The sequence below is a fragment of the Camelus ferus genome, chromosome 6 (genome assembly GCF_009834535.1).
Source record: "Camelus ferus isolate YT-003-E chromosome 6, BCGSAC_Cfer_1.0, whole genome shotgun sequence".
NCBI classification, from domain to species: Eukaryota; Metazoa; Chordata; class Mammalia; order Artiodactyla; family Camelidae; genus Camelus; species Camelus ferus.
The window spans coordinates 2,742,265-2,765,502 of NC_045701.1; the positions used below are offsets into that span (position 1 = coordinate 2,742,265).

Genomic DNA, 23,238 nt, shown 5'->3' on the forward strand with positions numbered 1-23,238 from the left:
TGACCGGCTTCCCCGGAGTCTCCCAGCCAGTTGGAGACTGGAGTTCTGCCAGGAAAGCTTGCCTGTGTTCTGTCACACCTCCGGGCCCCCAGCCCCTCCCCCTGGTGGGCGCAGCTGTTGGCAGCTGCAGTCACCTGCCTGGGACTGGCAAACAGATGGCCCTGGGTTTCTGGGATGGTTCCAATTTCAAATGTTCTTTCTAGTTGTCAGACAAATGTACTGCTTTTTAGTTCAGAAATTATGGAGCACCTTATGCATGGCTATAAATCCTGTCAGCTCTTGCAGGTTCTGTCCCAGAAAGGTGCAATCCTAGAAAGGCAGGATGGAATTTTTAAAGGCTGGTTAAGAACTGAGACTGGGCTCTGAATGAACCCCGGAAGGGTCATCTATAGATGCTGCCCTCTGTTCAAAACTCCACAAAGCCCCACAGGAGACATGCCAGACCTGGTGGGAAAGATGCAATGGGATAGGAATTGTTGTCCCCATTTTACAGGTGAGGAAAATAAGGCTCAGTGAAGTGAGGCACTTGCTCAGGGCCCTCAGGAAATCATAGATGAAGCTAGAACTTGAACCCAGGTTCCCTAACTCTTGGTACTGTGTTCTCTTCATTGCCCCACCCTCAAGAAGAAAGACCTCTGATGTGAGTCCAGCAGGACTGCCTTGTACAGCCATCCAGGCTGTGCACTGCACAATCCCATCCACACTGGCAGTTGTATGAAAGGTGCCCATGGAGTTGTGCAGTACAACTCTGGCTCCAGGGCATTCTGGTCTTTTCTGTCCATCCATTGCATTCCCACCCCAGTCCTTCCTGGCACTACAGTAGAAGATGTAGGAAGTGTGTCCACTCCCAGCATCTAGAAGTAGGTGTCATGGCTTCACCTTAGTTTTTCAGCCTTGTTCAGGCCACACTGGGTCCCCGACCTGAGTCTAATGGTCCTTTTTCATCTGCTCATCCAGCATTATTTGCTTAGGGGTGGGAATGGAGGGAGGTGGGTTTGGGGGCTCTGGTGGGAGGTGAGGCCAGCTCAAGGCCTCATTTAGGGCTGCCTTCTCCTCCCTCTCCCTCCCCCCACATACATCCCTGGAATTAAAACTGTGGCACGAACCCTTCTTAAATATGACACATCTGCTCCTCCTGTGCAGGGAGGGAGAATTTATAGGTGAGAAACCAACAGACTGATCTTCACTCTGCTCCAGTGGTCAGGCTGTCGCTGATTGATGTCCCGTACACCGCACAGCCTGGACCGCTCCTTTTTATAGGCTCCGCCCGCCTCCCCATAACTCAGGAGGGAGGCTGTAAATCCTCAGGGGCGGCAGAGCAATCCTCTATTAGGACAGCCACCTGGAGTTCCTGGCAGGTTCCTCTTGCCAGCTCCACGTCTCATTGTCAAGGCAGCTGTGAGCTGAGGGGGATGTGCCCAGGACAGGGAGCCAGGAGATCTGGCCAGCTCAGAAGCTCCAGGCTGGAAGGGGCCGGTAATGACAACGGTCACCTGGTCCAACGAGTGTTCAGTCTGTGCATTCCCTCTGCTGACGGAGAACTCACTACCTAGCAGCCCATCCGTCTTTGAAGAGCTCCCCTACTACAGCTCACAAGTTCCTCCTTCTCTCAAGCTGGAAGCCTCCTTCCTACTGTTTTCGTCTCACTTCTCTTCTTGGTGCCAAACAGAAAGAACCCAACGGTAGAGTCATGGCTGTGTTTAACTTCTCCGCTAGAACCCAGCTCTTTAATTCTCACTACAAAAGACAAATCAATTTTGTATAACAAAACATGCTACGGTGGCTTAATATTAAAGCAGAATGGACCAAGCCTGGATGGGTGGGCAGAGTGTTCGAGGTTGCTCCTCCCTCCCCTGCTCCCCAACACTGGTGTGACAGTTGCTGTAAAGATGGATCCGTGGCTCTGTGGCTCCGTGTTCCTTTTGTTCTAGCCTTCATCAAACCTAGTATTTTTCAAACATTAGTATGCGGAAGCATGATCTTACAGGGCTGTATACACCGATGTGTAGAAATCTCCATGGATGACCTAAGAGACTCGCACGAGTAATTTTGACTATACGCAGTGTTTCCCCCACTGAGTGTATCTTTTGAACTTAACCTCCACCCAGAAGTGATTGGATCATCTTTCTTTTTTTTCCCCTTTCCTTTAAAAAAACATTTTCCCTTTCTTTCCTTTCCTATTGAGGTATAACTTATAAGCAGTGAAGTGTCTAAATCTTAATTGTGCAGCTCAGTGAATTTTTCCAAATGAATACACCTGGGCGGCTCCCACCCAGATGGAGAGAGAGAACGTGTTATCACCCTGCGAGGTTACACATGCCCCTTCCGGGTCAGTACCATCTCCCCTCCCGGAGGTGACTCTCACCTGTAGTTGCGATGGCCTTGGCTTTACCTGTTCTCGATCTTATCCAAGTGCAGTCACACTGTGTCGGCTCCTTGCGCTCAGCATCATGCCTTGCGGCACGAAGCAGTGGTGCCTTGTGTCACAGCGCTGCGTAGAGTCCTAGACGCTGTACAGTGATTACCATCCTCATTCTCTTTTATAAGTCTAAATGATGTTTTTGTTGTGGTAAAGTACAGACTACACGAAATTGACCAGACTAACCATTTTTAAGGGTCCAGCTCAGTGGCACCAAGTACATTCACAGTGTTAATACAGCTGTCACCACTGCTGGGTTGTTCTGTTTTTAAAAATTGTCTGGTTACCTCCTGGCTCCTCGGCCGACCTCCACCCAGACCTTACTTCTCAGGGTGGTGAACCCTGACCCCTGGCCTTTGCTCCTTCAGCTCCCTCTTTGTAGGTATCATGGCACTTGTCACTGGGTAGCTCAGTGTTTTCCCTACTGCTGGTGGCAAGCCATGAGGGGGTCATAGAATCAGTTCAGTGGGCCCCAACTCACTTGTTAAAAATAGGAAAATGGACAAGATTAGATTGCCTCCTGTGCAGTGAAGAGAAATAGAACTTTGTAGAGTTTTGTTTCACTGTCACGCGTATATGCATATGCATATTCTAGCTGGTCATGAAGTCAAGTTACCCTTCTTACCGTGGGTTGATTTCCAAAGTGTGAGAACCACTGGGGGTGTAATTGCTGGTCTGATGGTCTGTGAGGGCACTTCTGTGTTTCCAGCAACAGTGATCGGCACGTGGTAGACGCTCACAAAACGTCTGTGAGGAACAGGATGGGTGTGTCCTTCCAAGTGGCCACGCCTCCTGCCCCCCAGACCCTTCCTCAGGGAGGCCATCTCAGGGCTCCTCAGCCTGGCCTTGCATCCCGAGTGGATTCCAGCTTGTCTGTGTTTTTTTTGGCTTGGACTCCCAGCCTCTAGCGGCATGAGACCCGGGTCTGACCCAGGCAGAGAGTGGGGGGGCCGGCACACTCACTTAAAACATGTCTGTTAGGAAGTAGATGGAGACTGTGTTGTTAGCTTTCCCTGCGAGCGCGTCCTTCTGTTGCGATTCCGGCCGTGGGCCGCTTCCTGGGCTTTCTTCCATCACGTGACCACCGTGTCTTTTCCCCCTTCTCGGGCTGTGCTGTTGATATTTTGGATCAGCAGCACCGCCCCTGACATTTATCCCTGTTACATTTCATATTCTCCCATTCAGTCCACTGCTCCAGCCTGTCAAGGTCTTTTGAGATCCTCATCCAATTCTGTCGGACTTCATATTATTCAAGGATCTTACGAGCCTGTGCTGTAGATATTTGCTCAAGTCATTGAGAAATTGAGGAAGCCAGGGCTAGGGTGTTGAGCTGTGTGAACCAATGCCCCAAGCCGACCTCAGGATGCCGGTGCCCTCGACAGCCCTCGACGGTGCACACAGGCTGCTCTTCCCTCTGCCTGGTTACTCCTCCCCTGATACCTGCAGATCTGCCCCTCACTTCCTTTAGCCTGTGCTCAAACATTACTTTTTCAGGGAGGTCTTCCGGACCACTCTATTTCAAGTTGCAACCCTCTTTTCTAACTCTGGCATTTTATATCCCTGTTTCTGCTTTATTTTTGCTATAGCACTTAGCTCCATGTAACATATATGTTATTTACTTATTTATTTTCTTAATCACCTCTTCCTCCCCATTGGAGTATAGGCGCCGCTAGGTGCAGAAGTGTGTGTGTGTGTGTGTGTGTGTCCCCTTTTAGTGCCCAGGACAGTGACTGGTATATAGTGGGTACTCAGTGAATATTGTTGAATAAATAAATACATGACATCAGTAATTATATTTCTATCTTACATGGTCATATCAGTTAGCACAGAGTCCAGCTGCAAGTAAGGGACATCCCTGCCCCACCAATTAGAGTATTTTAAACAAATAGAGGTATTTATTTCTCACATAGCAAGATTTCTGGAAACTGAGTGTCTGCTGCTGGCAAAGTGGTTCCACAGTGCCATTAAAGACCTAGGTTTTTTATTTCCTCTGACTCTGTCATCCTTTGCATGTTGGCTTGTTGCCTCATGGTGACAAAGTGGCTGCTGCACCCTCAGGTATCACAGGCATGTTTCAGGCAGTAAGTGGGGAGAGAAGGAGAATTTTTCCTCAGGAGGGTTTGTCCTTTTATTTAAGAAAGTTCTCCTTAGCTGACTTCTCAGTACACTTTATTACCAGAACAGTGACACGTGCCCACTCTTACACCAATCACTAGCCAAGGGGGATGAGATCACCAATCTTAACTCATCCTTTGGGGCTGGTGCTCCTCCTGAGGTGAAAGGGTCTCCATCTATCATGTAAACAAATGAGAGTTCCATTAGCAAAGGAGAACATGGAGAAGGAATGATTGTGTCATGAGAAACAGTGAAAGTCTTTCAGAAGATCTGTTATGCTGTTTTCTGCCTTTTCCTCATCTGGAAGAATTGTGCTTTATTTGACGTGCCTCATCTACAGGGAGGCTGCGTCCGGTCCTGGTGGCCCTCTTCTAGGGTCTCACTGGCCCTCTGGAATCCAGCCCAGGTGTGAGGTCTTGATAATCCTTCCCACCAAAGCTTTCCCCCATCGCTCTCCCCCGTCTCTTTACACTCTACTTCCCGAAAGTTCCCCTGAGTGTACCACGCACCAAGGCCTGTATCCCAAGGTCTGTCCCCATGGTCTGGCATAGCTGTCATCGTGGGCCCTCTGGTATCAGTACTCAGGCCTGACTCTTCCCCTTCCTGTCCTCCCATGTGCCGTGAGGTCACTGAGGGTCCAGCTGGGGTGGAGAATTGCGGCTGGATTGTACAGAAGGTGTGTCTAGAGTGACCACAGTTGTGGGCCCAGTCAAAGCGCTGGAAAGGATTTTCCCTCCAAACTTCAAAACAATGGATTCAAAGCATCTTAAATGGCCCCAACCTGAGGATGGGGGATGGGTCATTCTTTCTTGGGGTTCTTTTGAAAATTTTTTTTAATTTTTAATTTTATTTTTTAAAAATTCTTTTGTGGGGGAGGTGATTAGATTTATTTATTTATATTTATTTATTTATTTTAATGGAGATTGAACCTAGGACCTCATGCATGCCAAGCACACCCTCTACCACCGAACTATATACCACCTCCCCTTTCCTGGGGTTCCTGATCCTTCCTTGGGCTCTGGGACTCCTGGGCACAGCTCTGGGGTGGAGGATGGGCAGAAAAGTGTTTCCAGGTGGGCACCATATGTGCCATCAGATGGAAGGTGGGACCCACTAGACACTGGGTGAGTTGCTAATTCACCGGCCCACCGCTGCCCTCATCACTGCCAACTCAGAGCTGATGCTCTCCTGGGCTCCCTGCCTTAGAGAATGTAGGAGGGTTGGACCAGCCCCAGGAAGCAGAGTGCCCCCTTCCCTGGAGATGTTCAAGCAGACACTTTGTAATCACTGGGCTGGAGTATTATAGGGTAGTTTCCTGCATCTGGGGAGAAATGTTCCTTGCTGTGGAAAGGGCGTGGGCCACTGGTCCCACAGCCCAAGTTCTTTTCCCGGTTGTAGCACTTGCTGGCCGAAGGTCTTGAAGCAGATCTCTTAAACTCTCTGACACTCAGTTTTCTCATCTAGAAAGGAGGCAGTTGCAACTGCAAGAGGATTGGGTAAAGTCAAATGAAATCATACCCATGAAAAGGTCTCATAAACCTGACAGACTTAGAATCATTATTGCTCAAGCCAAGTTTAGGCACGTGGAAAGTTGGCAAGAAAATCAACTCGCAAAGAAAAAATTTCATCCTCACTCCGATTTAGGTGTAAACAATAACTTAAAATATTTTCATTAGGAGTAAGGGCATTGAGACTTTTTCCCAGCTTTGACTGACATATAACATTGTGTGAGTTGAAGGTGTACAATGTGATGATTTGATACACGTGATTTGAAGATTTTTATACGTGAAATGATTACTGAAATAAGGTTAGTTAATACTTCCATCATCTTACATAATTACCTCTATGTATGTGTGTGTGTATGTGTGTGTTGAAATCCTTTACGATTGACTCTCTTAGCAACTTTAAATATATAATACAATATTGTTAACTATAGTCACCATGCTGTACTGTAGTTCCCCAGAACTGATTCGACTTGTAACTGGAAGTTGGTATTTTTTGACTATCTCCCCATTTTCCACCCCCACCTCCCCAGTCCCTGGCAACCACCATTCTACTCTCTATTTCTATGAGCCTGGCTTTTTTAGATTCCCCATATAAATGAGATCATACAGTATTTGTCTTTTCTCTGTCTGACTTATTTCATTTAACTTAATGCCCTCCAGGTTTGTCCATGTTGTTGCAAATAACAGTCTCTCCTTTTCCTGGCTGAATAACATTCCATTATATATACATATAGATACAGGTCAGATTTTCTTTCTCCAGGCATCTGTTGATGGACAGTTAGGTTGTTTCCATGTTGTCTTGGCTATTGTCAATAGTGCTGCAATGCACATGGGTGGCAGGTAGTTTTATGAGATAATGATTATGTTTCCCTTGGGTAAATATCTGGAAGTGGAGCTGCTGAATCATATGGTAACTCTATTTATAATTTTTTGAGGAACATCCGTACTGTTTTCCATAGTGGCTCTCCCAATTTGCATTCCCACCAACAGTGTGGGAGGGGTCCCTTTTCTCCACTTCCTCACCAACTCCTGTTATCCCTTGTTTTTTTGATGACAGCCCTTCCAACAGGTGCAAGGTGATTGCTCATTGTGGTTTTGATTTGCATTTCCCAGCGACTAGTGATGCCGAGCATCTTTTTATGTATCCGCTGGCCACTGGGATGTTTCCTTTGGAAAAATATCTATTTAATTCCTTTGCCTGTTTTTAAATGGAATTATTTGGGTTTTTTTTTTTTCACTCTTGAGTTGTATGAGTTCTTTACATACTTTGAATATTAGCCCTTTATCAGGTATATGGTATCAGAAATATTTTTTTCCATTCTGTTAAGGGCATGTAGAAAGAGATGCCATGTCTAGGCTTGTCTGAAAACTCCGAGTTCAGAAGCCACATATTTAAGTTGTAGCTGGAGCTGGTCACCTGGCCTGTTTTAGGATGCGGGTTCATCCTTGAGTAGGGGATGCTAGAGAAATGGGCTTCTCTCGAAGCTGGAGTTTCAGGCACCTGAAGGCGAAGGAAATGTTTGAGGGACAGGGCTATTTCTACTGTTTACCTTCTCAAGGCTGAGCAGGCCCGCGCTCCCCTGGCTGCTAATTAGGACCTGGGAGAAGCTTTCAAGGATTCAGCTTCCTGGGCTCCATCCGTGGAGAGTGTATTCAGTGGGGCTGGGAGGGGACCCAGGAAACTGCATCTTCTAAAATCTCCTTTCCTCCCCGAGCTGCCCCAGGTGATTCCACGGGCAGCCCGATCCAGAGGAGGGTACAAAGGGCCGTCTGTGCCCAAGGCAAGCAGCTGTTGCCGGAACCTGGTACCCGGTTCTGTTCTCAGCCCCAGGGCAGAGTGGGCAGGCTTTGAGGAAGCTGCTTGGAGGCGGGGTCCAGATGTTTCCATCTGACGGGAGGAGAGGGCTGTGTTTACATGAAGCCTGCCTTTGGAGAACTTTAAACGGTTGGCTGCAGTTAAACCGAATTTCATTAGCCCTCTACACGAAGCTTCTGACTGTTGGCTCTGCACCCGAGAAGAGGAACACCCCGGGGGTGACACCAACCCGGGACTCATGAATGCTCCCAACAGCCCTCTGGTTAGTGGAGTGAAAATGATGCAAGACTTAAAAGTGACCTTTTAAATATTTAGTCCGCTTTCCGGCAATGTATTTATCAAAAATGAATCTTTGGAATCTGCAGCCACACTCATTTTCAGCCCATTTGCAAGTCGATCACGCAAGCGAGCGTTTCATCAGACAAATGGGAAACGCCGTGTCTCACCCGGGGAGCAAAACATTTCAGAGGGGCGACTGCGGGAGGGGCATCTGGGGATTAATTTAAAATAAAATCCTGTTCCCGTGTTCTCATTACCACCTCGGAGGTTGGCGTGTATACAACCTCACACCCTTCTTTCATCTAAAATTAAAAAAAAAAAATTACTTTGCAGCAGAACTTTAACCTTCTCTTTAAAAATCGGCCCAAAAGGTCAGAGCTGTGCTCCTGTAGATTTCCTGGGCTCAGCTGGGGACTGATTAAAGCTGCCAGCCCCGGCTTGTCAGCTTTGTCAGAGACAACTCTATAAATTCTTTGTTATTCACTTTGCTGTATACTTATAAATACATTTATCTTCCTCCGTCAGGCATCTGCAGGACAGGTGCTAGGGGGCTGGCAGTCCTGCTTAAGTGCTTCCAACAATGTTCTGTCTTAGTGACATTAGTGCAGGGACAAAGATGGCAGGAGATTCTGGACCCAGTGCTGCTGTAGGGCGGTGGGTGGCGTTGCTGGTGGGACCAGAGGGAGCACCTGCCACAAAGCCCCGCGTGTAGTAGGTGCCCCTCCCCAACCTGAGTTGATTCCCTGTAGCCAGATTGGTGGGGTCCACCGGTGGGCTCTTGTCACCTCTGTAACAGACACGTGGGTTGTGTGAGGTGATGGTGGTGGGATAGGACGCGTGCGCTTTTTCCTCCCTCCCTCCCTCCCTCCCTCCCTCTCTCCCTTTCTTTCTTTTTAATGGCTGTACTGAGGATTGAACCTGGGACCTCATGCATGCTAAGCATGTGCTCTACTACTGAGCTACACCCCACCCCACCTTCTTTTTTATTTTTTTATCCCAGATCTTTAAAAGGATCTTTCTTTAGTCTTTTATTTTTTTATCTTATTTTTAATTTTAACTGTTGATTTTTATTTTATTTTTATTTTTCACATGCATTTCTTCATTCGCTCATTAAAGCAAATTTTTTTTTGTTTTTTTTCCCTCATCCAAGGATTAATGCCATTCTACCAGTTATGATCGGGAAAGCGGAGAGTGGATGGGGTGGCTCCGGGAGCTGACGGCCTCTAGCACGTCTTCAATCGCACTGATTCCCCTCTGAAATCTGTGAGCAAGGCGTTGGCACCCTTTCCACAGATGGGGAGTTGTGAGGCCCAGGGAGGTGAAAGGACTTTACCACAGCCACGGGGCCCTGGCTCCCCCCTGGCTTGTGGCGCGTGGCGTGTGGCAGGGGAGGGAGCCTTGAGGTGTGGGAGCTCACGCTGGAGCACCTGACCCACAGCTCTGACGCCTCGTGGGAAGGGGCGATCTGGGGCTGTCAGGGATCTGGCCCTGGCTCGGTGACCCTGCCAGGCATTTGTCCTTGCTGAGCTCTCCTCTTTGGGCCCAGAGGGAACTGGACAGTGATGGTGAATTCTCTCGGCCTGGACACCAGCCATTCTGAGATGCCCTGACTTTGACAGATGGGGTCTCAGGCTCAGGCCTGGAGGCTGGTAGGCCTGCGGTGAGCACCTTAGACCAGGGAAGACTTGAATCTCCTGTTTTGCTCAATAGCCGGGTGCATGGAAGCAGAGGGAACTGGAAGGGGACAGGGATGGGGTGCACAGCCACAGAAGCTAGACGACTCCCTAACAGAGGGACCACAGGAGCCTTGGCACGGGGAGCATCTCCTCTCCCTCCTCTTGGGGGCAGCTCTGCCCCGGCCTGACCCAGGGAGAGGCGGCAGAGCCCAGGGCCCAGCCCAGGCTACCACGTGTGTCTGCCTCTGCGGGAGGCCTGGGTCATGCAAGGTGAGGCTCCCTGAAGGGGGCAAGTGGAACCAGTGACTCACAACTTGACTCTGCAGCTTGAGGCCCTCTGCGGAGGCCATGTGGCGATAAGGAGCCGACGTTCCATTGTAAGCACTCCGTGGAGCCAGTGTGTGGGACGGTGCTGGGAGCAATCAGAACCGGCGGGGGCGTGGGAGATCCTGGCAGTAGAGGTGTCCAGGCCGAGGCTGCCGGGTGCCTCCCAGGGCTGCTTGTGAGGCGGAGACCCAGTCAGCTCAGGGCCTCTGAGCTCCCTTTCGGCCGGGAGACTCTGGGATCAGATATGTCCCCAAATGCAGGCGGAGGCATCAAGACCCCTGGATCCATGAACCCTTCCTTCCCTGACGACTGAGCCAGCAGCTTCCACACAGGGTCCCAGGCGGGAGGAGGCAAGTCCTGGCTTGGTGGGTGGGTGCCATCCTGGGGCACCATCTCCTTCCCCCACTATTTTCTCAGAAGAGCTGTGATCACCATGAAAGCGAGTCAAAGGCAAGGGTGGAAACAGGGAGACCCGTTTTTGTTTTGTTTCGTTTTGTTTTAAATATATACATATATTTGTACTGTTTATACAGGGTCTTGTTTTCTGTATTGCATAGAAAATCAATTAATCCTTTTGGTCACATTAAACCTCATTTAGTTGATAACCTGCATCACACACTAAGTTCAGTCGACATAAAAGGAAAAAGGTGGGAGATGATGTGGCAGGGACCAGGATGGGAGCGGTGGAGGTGGGGAGAAGGATCCAGATTTGGGGGATATTTTGAAGGTAGAGCCAAGAGACTTTGCTAAGAGGCAGGGTGAGGGAAAGAGAAGAATCAAGGATGACTCTTAAGTTTGTTGGCTTGAGCCACTTAAATGGGGACGGCTGTGGGAGGGGCAGGTTTGGGGGAGAGATCAGGTTTGGGATGTGTTAAGTTTGAGCTGTCTTCTAGACGTTGAGATTAGAGACTGAGAGAAAAAGTGGAGACACAAGTTGGGAGTTTCTGGGCAAAGCCCATGCTGAAATGATAAACGAGGGAGTGATCTGTGTCTAGTAGATGCTGCTTAGCGCCATGGGACTGGAGGAAATTAGCAAGGGTGTGAGTATCTGACTCCTGACCCCTTAACCCTCTGCCTCACATCCTGAGTTTGGGGTATGCTTTCTTCCCAGGCTCACAGAGTCCAGTATCTTAGGGTCTTCCCAACCTCTTCCCTGCCCCACTCCCCCTGCCCTTGCCCCAAGGCAGGGGGGGGCAAATTCTTCAGCCAAGGAGCTCTTCCTCCATGTCCTGCCTGTGAGGTCTTACCGAAAAAGGGGTGGCGTCACTGCGTGTGCACCACCCACCTGATGGCTGCGAATGCTCTGATGACAGAGCCAGCAGAGTGGGCACTGGGTGGGCCAGGGTCCCAGCAGGCCCTGCCTTTTTGTCCTAGGTGACCGTGAGCAGCCTCAGTTTCCACATCTGCCAACTCAAGCGCTGGGCAAGATCACCTCAATGACCCCTTTCAGCTCTAATATCCTGCTCTGTGATTCTAATTTGGCCCTTGGTTTTCCCTGAAGGGGATCTTGTTGGCTGTCAGAGAACTTGTTGGTTCCCTGGGGAAAGACAGGGAGCTTCTGCTGGAGTAATCAGGAAAGGAAGGTATGTGTATGTGTATGTGTGTGTAAGAGAGAGAGAGAGAGAGAGAGGGAGATGATTGTTAAATTATGGAACTGCTTCCATAATGGTTTGTAAACAGCTGGGCTGCTTCCTCAGGTCCCCTGAGGCTGCTTCTCGGCCACCCCAGGCTCTCCTTTAGGACCTGCCCTCACTGAGACCACACCAAGATCCATCAACTTAAAGGGGTATCTCCTGGCCCAATGGGATGGCAATTGGTCAGTTCCACTACCAGTTGTTAAAGATTTTGAGTGTCACCCCCTTGTGTGTGTCTCTCTCCCACAGAGTCCCTAACAGACAGGTGGCATTTTAGAGTTGCCTCTGTCTCTCACATCCCTCCAGCGCTTTGCTTCTCACCCTAGGAAAATAAATATGATCCCAGTAAATGAAAATTAATAACTGCATCTTCATGGCAGGGAGTCACAGGCAGTCTAATGGTGGGCTCCCTGCTAAATCCCTGGGTTATTTATAACCCAGATGTTGACAGATGGTGGATCGGGAATTTGAGCCTGTTCCCTTTCCCCCTCTTCTCTGAAGACCCCGTGTGCTGATGAATTCCGCAGCCCTTTGGCTCTTCGGGGCAAAGATTGTTCGTCCCCGGCTCCGGAAGAGATGGCTCCTAGCGAGGCTGACTTGAGCGCAGCGAGACAGAGAGCAGGAGCGCGCAGGGCGGGGGGCGCGGAGTGCAGCAACAGTTCAGGTGTTAAGCTGCTGAGGTGGAAAATTGCTCTGACAGTTATGATGTTGTTGTTTCGGGCAGCAAGGGTTACACTATCATTTACTTCAGCCACGCCTGCTGGCGCTGCCGGGCTGCCTGTCTCACGCAAAGCTGCTCATTGCCGGGTGTCAGAGCTGGGGTTTCCACCTGCCTCTGGGGAAGCAGGTCACTGGGGAGCTGGTGGGCGGCCCAGCTGCGCAGGTGGCCATCCTCGGGGAGCCGGGGCTGGCGGGACCCTGTGCATCGCTCCCCCGAGGTGCTGATACCCGTCACCGGGGACTGCATGGGAACCCAGAGCCGGCCAGTGGGAGGATTGGGGGAGCTGCTGGCATTTGGGGAGCACCCCCATGGACCAGGCTCCGAGTCAGCTTCGGAATGTGCATGAGCTCCCGGGACTCTCTCTGCTGCCGTGGGAGGGGAGGTGACTGAGGCTTGGGGAGAAGCAGATTTCTCAGAGAGCACAGCGGGAAAACGGAATCAGAGCTTGAGTCTGGTCTCCTGATTCCAAAGCCCTGACCCATTACTTCTCGGAGCTCCAGGCGCCTCCTGAAGGGCGGGGTGAGAAGTGGCTCCTCCCTACCAATTCGATGGCCAAAGGGAGCCAGAGGTGCTTCCTTGGATCAGACCCTGAGTCGGAGCTGGTTTGTGTCGTGGGCGTTCCATCAAGTCAAGGAGATCTTCTTTGCAGCAGCCCACCCACTGAAGAGCTTTCGTCGATCATCTATTCAGCTCCAAGTGAGACACAGCTGGTGCTGTGGGGAACGAGGAAGCCACATACACCAGTGTCCTTTGCCCTGAGATGTTGAGAGCCTGGGTGGAGAGCAACCAGGAATGGGCATGGAAGGGCTGTCTGGGGTGTTAGAGGTTTTCTATAAGAGGACTGAGGAGGGGGATGAGGGGACGGAGGGCCAGAGAAGGGGTCCTGGAGGGGATGGGAGCAGGGAGGGGAGAGGTGACTCACGGGTCCACCCAGAGGATGGTCATTTGCATGCATGAGGAGGATGTGCCCATGAGCAGAGCGGAGGCTTCAGCTGGGAGTTCAGAGGAGTGGCTGCCTCTCAGGCCTGGACGCCCCCTGCCATGGCCTGGTCCTGAGGGGCTCATGCCTGGGCTCTGGATCCCAACTGTCGATGGAGCAGGCTGGTCCCTGGGATACGTGCTGGTCACCACTGCCATCCGACGTTGGGGCAGGCAGGCTGGGTTGTGACGTCCTGCTGCCCAGGGGCCATGTGCGTCCCCAAGGCCGCAGTGGGAAGACAGCAGTGGGGTGTCCTAATGATGGGGAGGACACCGTTCTCCTGTTAAGGGTGGGGAGACTTCCAGAAATCAGTGGTTCTCTCTGTGGAGACTTCAAACACAGGAATGGTCCAGAGAGAAATGCGGTCAGGCCCCCACAGGGCTGAGGAGCGAGGATCTGGGGAGGATGAGGGCTGCCCTATCCTCGGAGGATCCCAGGCCAGACCCCTCAAGGTGTTAGATGTCGGGGGTCAGCCCCAGCTTCTGAATAAGCAAGCTGCAGAGTAATTTCTACCTTCTCCACCTTGGCAGGTGATACTGGGGTGACTCCCACAGCAAAGGGAAGTCCTGAATGAGGTGGAATTGGGGCGGGGAGGAAGGGGGAGGTCTGGGGCCCAGTCCTGGCTCCTTCATTGAGCTGCTCACTCTTTGTGTGTCTTTATTTTGTCTCTGAAAAATGGGGACCCTCTTCCGAGCCCTTCCTAAACCCATATGAAAACACAAAAGATGCATTGGGGGGAGAGATGTGACTTGAACCCAAAGTGGGTTTTTATTGAAGAAATGGGGATACCTAGGCTCAGGGACACGCTCACCAGTTACTGCGTCACCCTCCCAGGTGACAGGTGCACATTTCCCGGAGACCTGGGCGTGCCCAAGCTGGGCTGGGAGCTGGAGGAGGGGAGGGAAGTACAGTGGTGCTGCAGAGCAAGGCCTCCTGGAGGAAAAACCCAGGAAGCAGGCAGGGGCTGTGAAGGCGCGACCTTGGAACCTGGAGCTGGGCCGGTGGGAGGGGTAAGGAGTGTCCTGAGGCACATCTGCCTGCGCTCTCCTCACCCTGCCCCCTGCGTCAGGTCACTGTGCCGCTCCGCTCAATGTCCACGATTGTGGTCCTGAAGGCAGCCAGACGCTGGAGAGCATCTGAGCGGCAATGGGGTGGGGAGGCGGCCGACCCCTGCTCCCTCACTCCCGTCCCAGAGCCTGCTCTCTGCCCTGCTATGAATGGAGCTGGGAGCAGTGCTCCTGGCCCCCGGGAGACGGGGGACTATGGAGCTGGGGCTCCCTGAGCCGGGAGACTCTCCCTCAGCTTCTCTGCTTGGAAACTGGGGGTCCACCACACATAATAACCTGTTCTCTCTGGGAGAGGCATTTGTTGTAGGAAGTAAGGAACTTGTGAGGGAGCAGGAGGGGAAACTGAGGACTCCTCGGAAGACCAGGAAACTGAGATTTCGCCCATCATTTCAGAATCCTGGGATATCAGCCTGGAACAAGTGATTATCTGAGGTGGGGAGCTCTCTTGATGGATTAAAAAATCCAGACCCAGAGACGGGAGTGATCTGCCCACAACTGGTGGCAGAGCAGGACCTGAAGCCAGTGTCCTGAGCCCTGGCCAGGGCTCTCTGCTCATGTCCCCACCTTCCTGCTTGTAGAGCTCAGTCTGGGTGACGAGACCTTGATTTTCCTAGGGAGCTCAGCCAAGGCCCCAAGGGAGAGGCCAGCAATGGTTTGTGGGTGCCCAGGTGGGGCAGGTGCTGGCTCCTCTCTTTTCTGTCCTTCTTTCTGGACTTGAGAGGAGCCTCAGGGGCAGACCTTTCTTTGGGGACTTTGGTCAGGGCTCTGGGATTTCCTGGCACGCAGCCTGTGTTTTGGGGGGTGTCTCAGTTGATTGAGATGTTCCGTCACCACTCAGGGAATTCCAGGTAAGTCAGAGGTGAGAGGCTGGACAATCCTGCAATATTCCCAGTGCATTTGAAGGCAGAAAGGGCCCCTCCTCAACGCCTAAGACATTCCTTCCTTGTGCCTTGAATCTTTCCTAACTTCCACCCAAACTGAGGGTGATGGTGGTTGGAAAGAGGATGCGACTGACTGTCTGATCAGTGAGTTTTCATCCCAGTTTAGTCACCGACAAGGGGCATGATTTTGGAGATCCCTTTCTCTCTCTCTGAACCTCAGTTTCCCCATTTGAAAAAAGGGGTGAGAAGATTAGGATTCAAAGTGTTCTTGCCTTCACACCCTAAGCGTCTGCTAGCTTCCCAGAAGAACCTCTTTATCTGCTTACTTATTCTTTCTTTCAGCTAACAAGTCTCTATTGCGTGCCTACTATATGTAAGTTACTCTCTTCTTAAGGGATCGGTCTTCCCTGCCATGGACACGGAGGGTCGGCTTCCTCAGGTTACACGGTCACCATAACTGGGGAAAAAGCCCCCCCCCCCCGACAGGCTCTGCACCTCCTCAAAGAATATTAATTATTCTCCAAGGAAGTCTTCATTCTGAGTAGTTCTCTTTCTCTGGTAATTAACATTACATGTCATTAACAGTCAGGGAAACACTGCATGATCAAAGACAACATAATTCGTAGCAAGATTCTAAGGGATAGCACAATATTTGTTCATTATGTTATTGATCCTTATGGTCTGGAATGTCCTAATTATTCCCTATCCCAACTGGATCCCACCGTGCCTGCCGGGCTGGCTTTGAACTGCTGTCCTCCCCCTGGGTGGCCTGGCCCCTGCTCTGGGGCTGGTGGGACCACAGCTTTCAAAGGGATCAGAGAAGCTTTGTCTCCCCAGAGCCACATGAAAGGGGGAGCTGGTTGGGATGGGGCTTGTTGGGGGGGGGGGGTTGCGGGCTGCTTCTCTGAGGCTCCCGCCACAGCTTTGACTGAGTCAATGAGAGAAGTGTAATACCTCGCTTTAATTAGCCAGATGCTGCTAATTGACTTCTTAGGGGCTCCAGCGGGCACTGCTTCAAGGGAGCAGCGGGATGGGCACTCCTCTAAGCCCAAGGCCACTTGGTGCTTCTGAAGATCGCAGTACTGGGTGATGCCCCGGCGGCCTGGTGGGCTCCGGGGAGCCCCTGGCGGTTTGGGCATCAGCGGAAGTGTCTGGGGTGAACCTCCCTGCCTGGCTGTAAAAGTGCTAAATGAGGTGGTGGATTTCAACCAGTGGCATCATTACAAAATGATGCTTGTTTCTCAATCGGCTGTATTTATGAGTGGGCCGAGCTCCCTCCCTCGTGTTGAATCCTGCGGTTAACCTTTGCAGTGCGTGCCAGTAACCTTCCTACCCAGTAAGTTCTGTCTGAACCATGGGGCTGCATTCTGAGTGATGCTGTGGAGGGGTGTTGTCTGTCCAGCTCAGGAAGGTGCTGGGGGTATGAATAGGGGCGGGAAGATATGCTTAGTCTGAAAAGAGCCATGGACACCACCACCAATAATACTTAAAAACAACTTCTCCCCAGGCTGACTCATTCCGTTCTCACAAAGACCCCTTGAAGGAGGGCCCATTAATATCCCTGCTTTATGGACGGGGAACCTGAGGATCTGAGAGACCCAGTGACCGTCAAGTTTACAGGGCCAGGCAGAATCAGGAATCAAGGCTGTCGAGACCATCTGGCATTACTCCCCGCCATGCCATGGAGGGTTTTTCCTAAGTGTCTTTCGAGGATATGTCTGGAGTTTATTGATGCCACCAATCAATGGTCCCCATCAGTGGAGCTCCAGGGTGCCTGCGTCTCTGGTTGTGGTTATTCGGGAAAGGGAAGTGAGAGAGCAGGAAAGAGCCATGGGCAGAGGGGAACGGAGGAGGCTGAGAGAGTTACGCCCTCCAGGCACAGACACCACACACACACACACACACACACACACACACACACACACACACACACACCCGCCCTGCCCGCCCCACCCCGTCCTGGGCGTGTCTTTCCTTCTCTTTTCTGATCTTTCCAGCATCTTCTTGCAGCTCTGGGGACTGAGGCATTCACCGGGTGGTGAGGTGACTTCACCAAGAGCCTCCCACTTCTCAATGGCTAAACCATGTCCGGGAACAGCCGTTATTTATTGATTGTAGGGGGCTGGAAGTGAATCAGTGGGAGGGGTGGTTCCTGCCTCCATCAGCCTCCGCTCTAACAGGGGATGTCAGATCATGGGACTCCTATGGGGAGGGAGGGAAGGCGATCAGAGATCTGGCACCAGACCTGTCCATTCTGCCTGCCCCAGCCCTGCTCTGTCTGATCCCTTCTCTCCATATCTCAGCCAGCAGGAGATTGCTTCTTTTTCTTTTTCCTTGTTTCTCTGTATATTCTGGGGCCACTGCCAAGGGAGCCTGGGAAGGAGCCACTGGCCAGAGGAAGGGGCAGAGAAGCTGAGACCTGAAGTTCTCCACATAAGAAGTTTCATATAAATGCGATCATAGCATACTTGGTTTTTTCTTTAACTTGTCTCCTTCTTCCTTCCCCCTGCATCATGCTCTTACCCTCTGCCCACTCAGGAAATCCCTGCCAACATTCCACTTGTATCCTTCCATCTCGTATAACTCTAACCGTGTATAAACGTGTGTGTATGTGTGTGTGTTTGCAGACTGTTTGCTTTAGAAAAACAAGATTATGTTATCCTGTCTCTGACTTTTTCCCTTCCCAGCACCTCCTGGAAATCCCTCAACTCAACCAGTGTTGTTCTCATGTATTCCTTGTATGGCTGCCAAATAGTCCATGGTGTGGCTATCCATCCATCATTTAAAAAAAAATGATTTTCCTATTAACGAGCATTCACCTTCTTTCTACCTTTTTTTTTTTTTTTTTTTTAATCAGAAGAGAATCTTTGGAAAATACACCTCTGGCCAGATCAATCCCTTGCTTAAAACCTTCCAATGGCTGCCAGTGTATCTCAGGACGAAGTCATGGCTCATAGGCATGTCATGTCCAGGGCTTAGCAAGCCTCTGCCTCAAACTGCTGCCTCAAACTCTGCTCCAGCCAGAATGAGCCGGTTTTGCTTCCTGCAATCTTTCTCCCCCTGCCCAGAGCATCCTGTCCTACCTGGCTAACCCTTCTGCTTCTTTTGGATCTCAGCAGATACGCCCCTTCTTCTGGCCAGTGTCCCTCCCCAGGTCCTTTGACAGTGGCCTTGGGGTCTTCTCACAGGAACTGTAACTTCCTGGTCGCATGTTCTCTCACCCGTTAGCATCTGACTTGCCGTGTTATGTATCTGTCTGTTACATGTTATTGCCTCATGTCTGCACTTACTGGATGCTTCTGTGTGGAGTGAATGACTGGATGAAGGGTGAAGCATCAGTCCCTGTGAGGAGGTTGGAGAGAACCCTGGGCTGGACCACTGTGTAAGGTGCCAGTTGGAGGGGGCAGTGAGTCAGAACTGAGGATCGGGGATCAAGGCAAAAGCCAGATTGTTAAGGCCTGAGCCTCCACAGGAGGCAGGGGTTGGGGGGGACAGTCAAGTTGGGGCTTTGTAACAGATGAGATGCCTGAGGTTCACCTTTGTGTCTCACAGGCAGCCAGAGAGAGTCAGGGGACTATCTAGGGACTTGGCAGCTGTGACCCAGCTACCATCCATCCCCAGTGCCAGGTCAGGAAGGGTGTCCGTGTTATGCCCGCCTCGGGAAAAATGGCTTCAGGAGTGGAATTTTTCAGTGTGTTTTCAGATGGGAGCTTTATGGGAACGAGAAAGCAAAGGCAGAGGGACGGACAGAGAGGGGATGAGGAGATACGACCTTCCTTAGACGGTGCCGATCTTTATGAACACCACCGGACCAGGAGCTGGGAAGCCCGGCTTGCTCCTCTGCATCTGCTGTCCTCCAGCGACTCAAAGTGCACTCCAGGGACGCTGCCAGCTGACCAGCTGTGGGGTCCTACAGTGAGAGAAGAATAGAAATTGCATGAAAGCACTAGGGACCTGAAAGCAACATGACATTGGTGGATTCCTCTCATTGGACGGGGTAAATACCAGTGTGGGAGGCTGGAGTGGTGAGTTACACGGGGCCTGAGCCGCATGAGATCATGCAGGTAGGATCACTGCAAATCAGTAATCAGTATCAGTACGTGTCTCACTGCAAATTATAAACAAACTGTTCTAGACTATGAGGAACTCCCACCCAAGCAGTGGCCGTCGGCTTGTCTTCTCTCTCTCCCGAGGGCAGAACGAGAAGACAGTGGCCTGTGGAAGGGATGGACGTCAGTTGGACATCGGTGGGAATTAAAAGTTGTAATTTGCTGTCATTGTTGTCTGGAAGAAATGAAGGCTTTTGCTCTGAGGTCTTGAGAGACACTGTCCTTTTTTTTGACCTTTATAACCATCCTCCACATAGATCAAAGCAAGACTTAACAGCCTCACTTTGTAGAACAGCCGGTTAAGAATCAGAGAGGTTAAGTCAGTCTCCCAAAGCTACCCAGCAAATTTAAAACAAAAAAGGTTAAGAAACAACCCCCAGGGTTTTTATCAATGAAGGCGGGTGTGCGGGAACTGAAGGAGAGAGCAGTATAAACAGTGGCTACTATAGGGATTGCTGTTATATTTTTGAGTCCTTACAGGGTATCAGATACCGTGTGTAATTACCTCCTTTAATTTTCACAGTGGATACAATTACCGTCTCTGTTTGCAGATGAGGAGACAGAGCCTCTGCAAGATGAAGTTACTTGTCCAAAGCCACTCAGCTGCTAATTAAGAGAAGTGGTTCTTGATTCACACTGGCTGACTCGAGAGCATTCTCTACCCCGTAAGCCAGAGGACACCCACACACTATCCCCCCAGGGACCCAGCGTGATAAACCCATTCTTGTGACTCTCACAGGTAGAAGCTAAGGCTTGGTCACATCAGGAGCTGGTCCCACACACCCAGTGGAGTTCAGCCCCTCCTTGCCTGGGGTTCAGGGTGGATCTTGCTGATTCCCAAGCCAAGCTTTTCTGGCACATTCCGCAGCCGCTTGCAGCCACAGCTCTGCCCCAGGGCCGGCAGGTGGGCAGGCTGTGCGGATGGATCAGCCCACACGTGGGACCTAGTTTGCACCGTTCCTCTCTCTCCCCGTGGTGAGGACCAGAAAGCCGAATGCGTCCCGTCCAGCAGCAGGCAGCTGCTAATTATTAACGCCTGAGCCACCGGCGGCAACCCATTATGTCACGTCACGCGCAAGATTTATGGCCACTTTGAAAGTGGCTTTGAAATGAGACAAAACTCAATATTGAATTTTTTCCATGTCCTTCTCCCTTGGGCTTTCAGGGCATATAATATCTGCTTCCTCCTCATTAGCATATTTCTAACAAGCGCTTATTAAGGTGAATTTCATTGCAGTGCTCAGAGTTTTCATTAGGGGAGGCAGTGAGTGGGAGGGCACGGAGCGCAGATGTGGGACCTCAGGGCTCTGGGACCGGGGCCGGCGCTTGGCTCCAGCCTCTTAGCGAGCTCTGCTCTCCCATCCCTGCGGGAGGGGGTCCCACTGCTTTTCCCTGTGGGACTGGGCAAGAGGAACTGTGCCTGGTGACAGGCAGGCCACCACTCTACTTTGAGCCTCAGTCCTGTCCCCTGTACAGTGGCCAAGCTCTGTGGGGCTGTATCCTCAGTGCCTGGCACATCAGAGGTGCTCGGTAAACAATGGGGGAGTAGATAGGCGGGTGGAGGAAAGAAAGACGGGGCTCCCCCCACAACTGGGATCGGCCCTGGTTGCTAAGGTACCTGCCTGTGGGGGTGCCAGTGAAGGTTTGCTCGTTCACCACCCATGATTGTGCTCCGGTGGTGTTGACTGGTGCCCAGAGCACTTGTACCAGCCCTGGGGTGGCTGGGAGAGCCACGTGCCCTCTGCTGTGTCTGTTGCCATGGAGATGTACTTGGGGGAGGGTCAGTGGGCACTCCTGTTACCCCAGCTCTGCCCTCCCCCTTCTGCTTGGCCCGGCTGGCTTCTTGGAGGAGGCAGGCAACTTCACTAATGGCTTAGCAGACCCCTGCTTCTGCCGCCCAGTACACTCTGATGGGGTCGGCGTGCCCTGTGAGTCCAGGGCAGAACCAGCATATCGGCAGGAAGCGGGTCCCGAGACTAAGTACCTGTGCTCTGGGGTGAGAAGTGAGAAAGAAGAAGAGAAAGGACAAGGCCACTCTCTCGTGGGCTTTCCTCTTGATGGTGGTCAGAGCCCCTGCCTTCAGGGAGTCTTCGTGGGTGGTGCCCAAGCTCCACCCACAGAAATTTGGTTTTAGTTGGCCTGGAGTGAGGTCTCAAGCATGGATATTTTAAAATGTTTCTAGGTGATTCTAATATGCAGCCGGGGTGGGTACCACTGCTGTGTGTGTGTGTGTGTGTGTGTGTGTGTGTGTGTGTGTGTGTGTGTGTCTTGGGAGGTAGGAGTAGGTGTCCTGCCTAGAAGGACTGATTTTCCCCACCCCATCCGCCAGCTGCTCGGGCAGCCTCAGCCCTTCCCCCGAGCTCTCCGATGGGGTCACTCTGATTCCTGTTTTTGCAGTTCCGCGGGGACAGAGGAGGTGCCAGAGGAAAGGAGGAGGTGCCTGCTGCTACCTCTGGACAAGTGTTCCTGTGCCACCCGGGCCCCACTCTGCTACTGAAACTCTGGGCCCCTCCTCACCCCCTGAGTCCCACCTCAGGGTCCTCATCTCTGATGGGCTCTTGTAGGATCCAGTGAGACAGAAGATGGGGTGTGCCTAAGCCCCCCTAAAAAGTGAGGGGTTATTAAGATTGGGGAGACTCTGCCCACTAAGCTGTGCCATCCATCCTGGAGAAAGACGGCTGGTGAAAATAGTTTCTGAGGGCCCAGGAAAGCCGGGCAGAGAGAAGAGACCAGGCTGTGATCCCGGCGGCCTCTGTAGAGCAGAAAGGTAGATTCTGGAAGGCTTTCCTGCAGCACCTCACTCTGCCTCTCTGTTTAGTTGCCTCCTTTGTGTGCCATCTTAGAGGAGGAAAATAAATGCCTGCAAGAAAGGCTGAAGGAGAAGGCAGGGAGCCCTTCTCTGCGCCCGAGAAGACCTCTTTGGGACAAGGGCTGGGTGAATGGGCTGGAAAGGCAGCAGACACTGGGGTTGACTGAGGTGAGGGGCAGGGAGATTCAAGGTGCTGAGAATCCAATATGGCCCGGGGAGCTCTCACCATCCCCCTGCCCCCCAGGCTGCCTTGCCCCTCAAGGAGGCTCTTTCTACTCAAGGGTCTCCCTTCCCTTTTCCAGCAGGTGGTGCAGTGGGAAGGGTCCTGGGTTTGGGATCCAAAGACCCAGATGTGAGGTCGGCTGTATCCGTGAGCAGCTGCGTGACTTTGGGCAAGTCTCTTTGCTCCCAACCTCAGTTCTCTCGTGCAAGAACAGAGACCTGTTCATTGATTCATTGATCCAATCATTGGCTAGTTGACAAACATTCACTGACACCTGGCACTGTGCCAGGGGCCAAGACCATCCCCTGACCCCTGCCGTGGGAGGGCAGCCCTCCTCCTTACTGTCTGCTCTTGCTGCAGAAAAATCACTGTAGAACTTTTTAGAGCTGCAGAGGACCTTAGCTAGAGTCCAAATCTGGCTCTAAAATTACAGGACTGTCAGTTGATGTCCTCTTATAAATGGAGAAACTGAGGTCCGCAGAAGCCATTAAGAGCCTTCCCATGGCTGGTGGGTCAAACTCAGGCCTTTAAGCCCATGTCCTCTCCTTAGGTCAGACTACCCAACTGAGAAGTGATTCTACAGCCCAGAGAGGTGCAGTGACTCATTTAGTGTCACACAGCTGATTATTGGCAGACCTGGGGGAGAGAGACCTGGTTCTGGGTATCTCTGTCCCTGGT

General features: G+C 51.6%; 1 protein-coding gene across 9 annotated transcripts in view; it reads left to right on the top strand.

Annotated features, from left to right (window-relative positions):
- MEGF11 (multiple EGF like domains 11) overlaps positions 1-23,238 on the top strand; it is a 332,393-nt gene that overhangs the window by 76,860 nt on the left and 232,295 nt on the right. For 7 of the 9 annotated variants that reach the window (XR_004320355.1, XR_004320356.1, XM_032480913.1 and 4 more), the window contains exon 1: positions 19,395-19,416. The exons of 1 other annotated variant lie outside the window; for it this stretch is intronic. Coding sequence is in view for 1 of the 8 variants with exons in the window: in XM_032480916.1 (XP_032336807.1) it covers positions 19,385-19,416 (32 nt within the window). In the remaining 7 variants the exon portion in view is untranslated. Of the gene's footprint in view, positions 1-19,080; positions 19,417-23,238 lie in introns of those variants that run through there. One more of the 9 variants, XM_032480916.1, reaches the window with a different exon arrangement.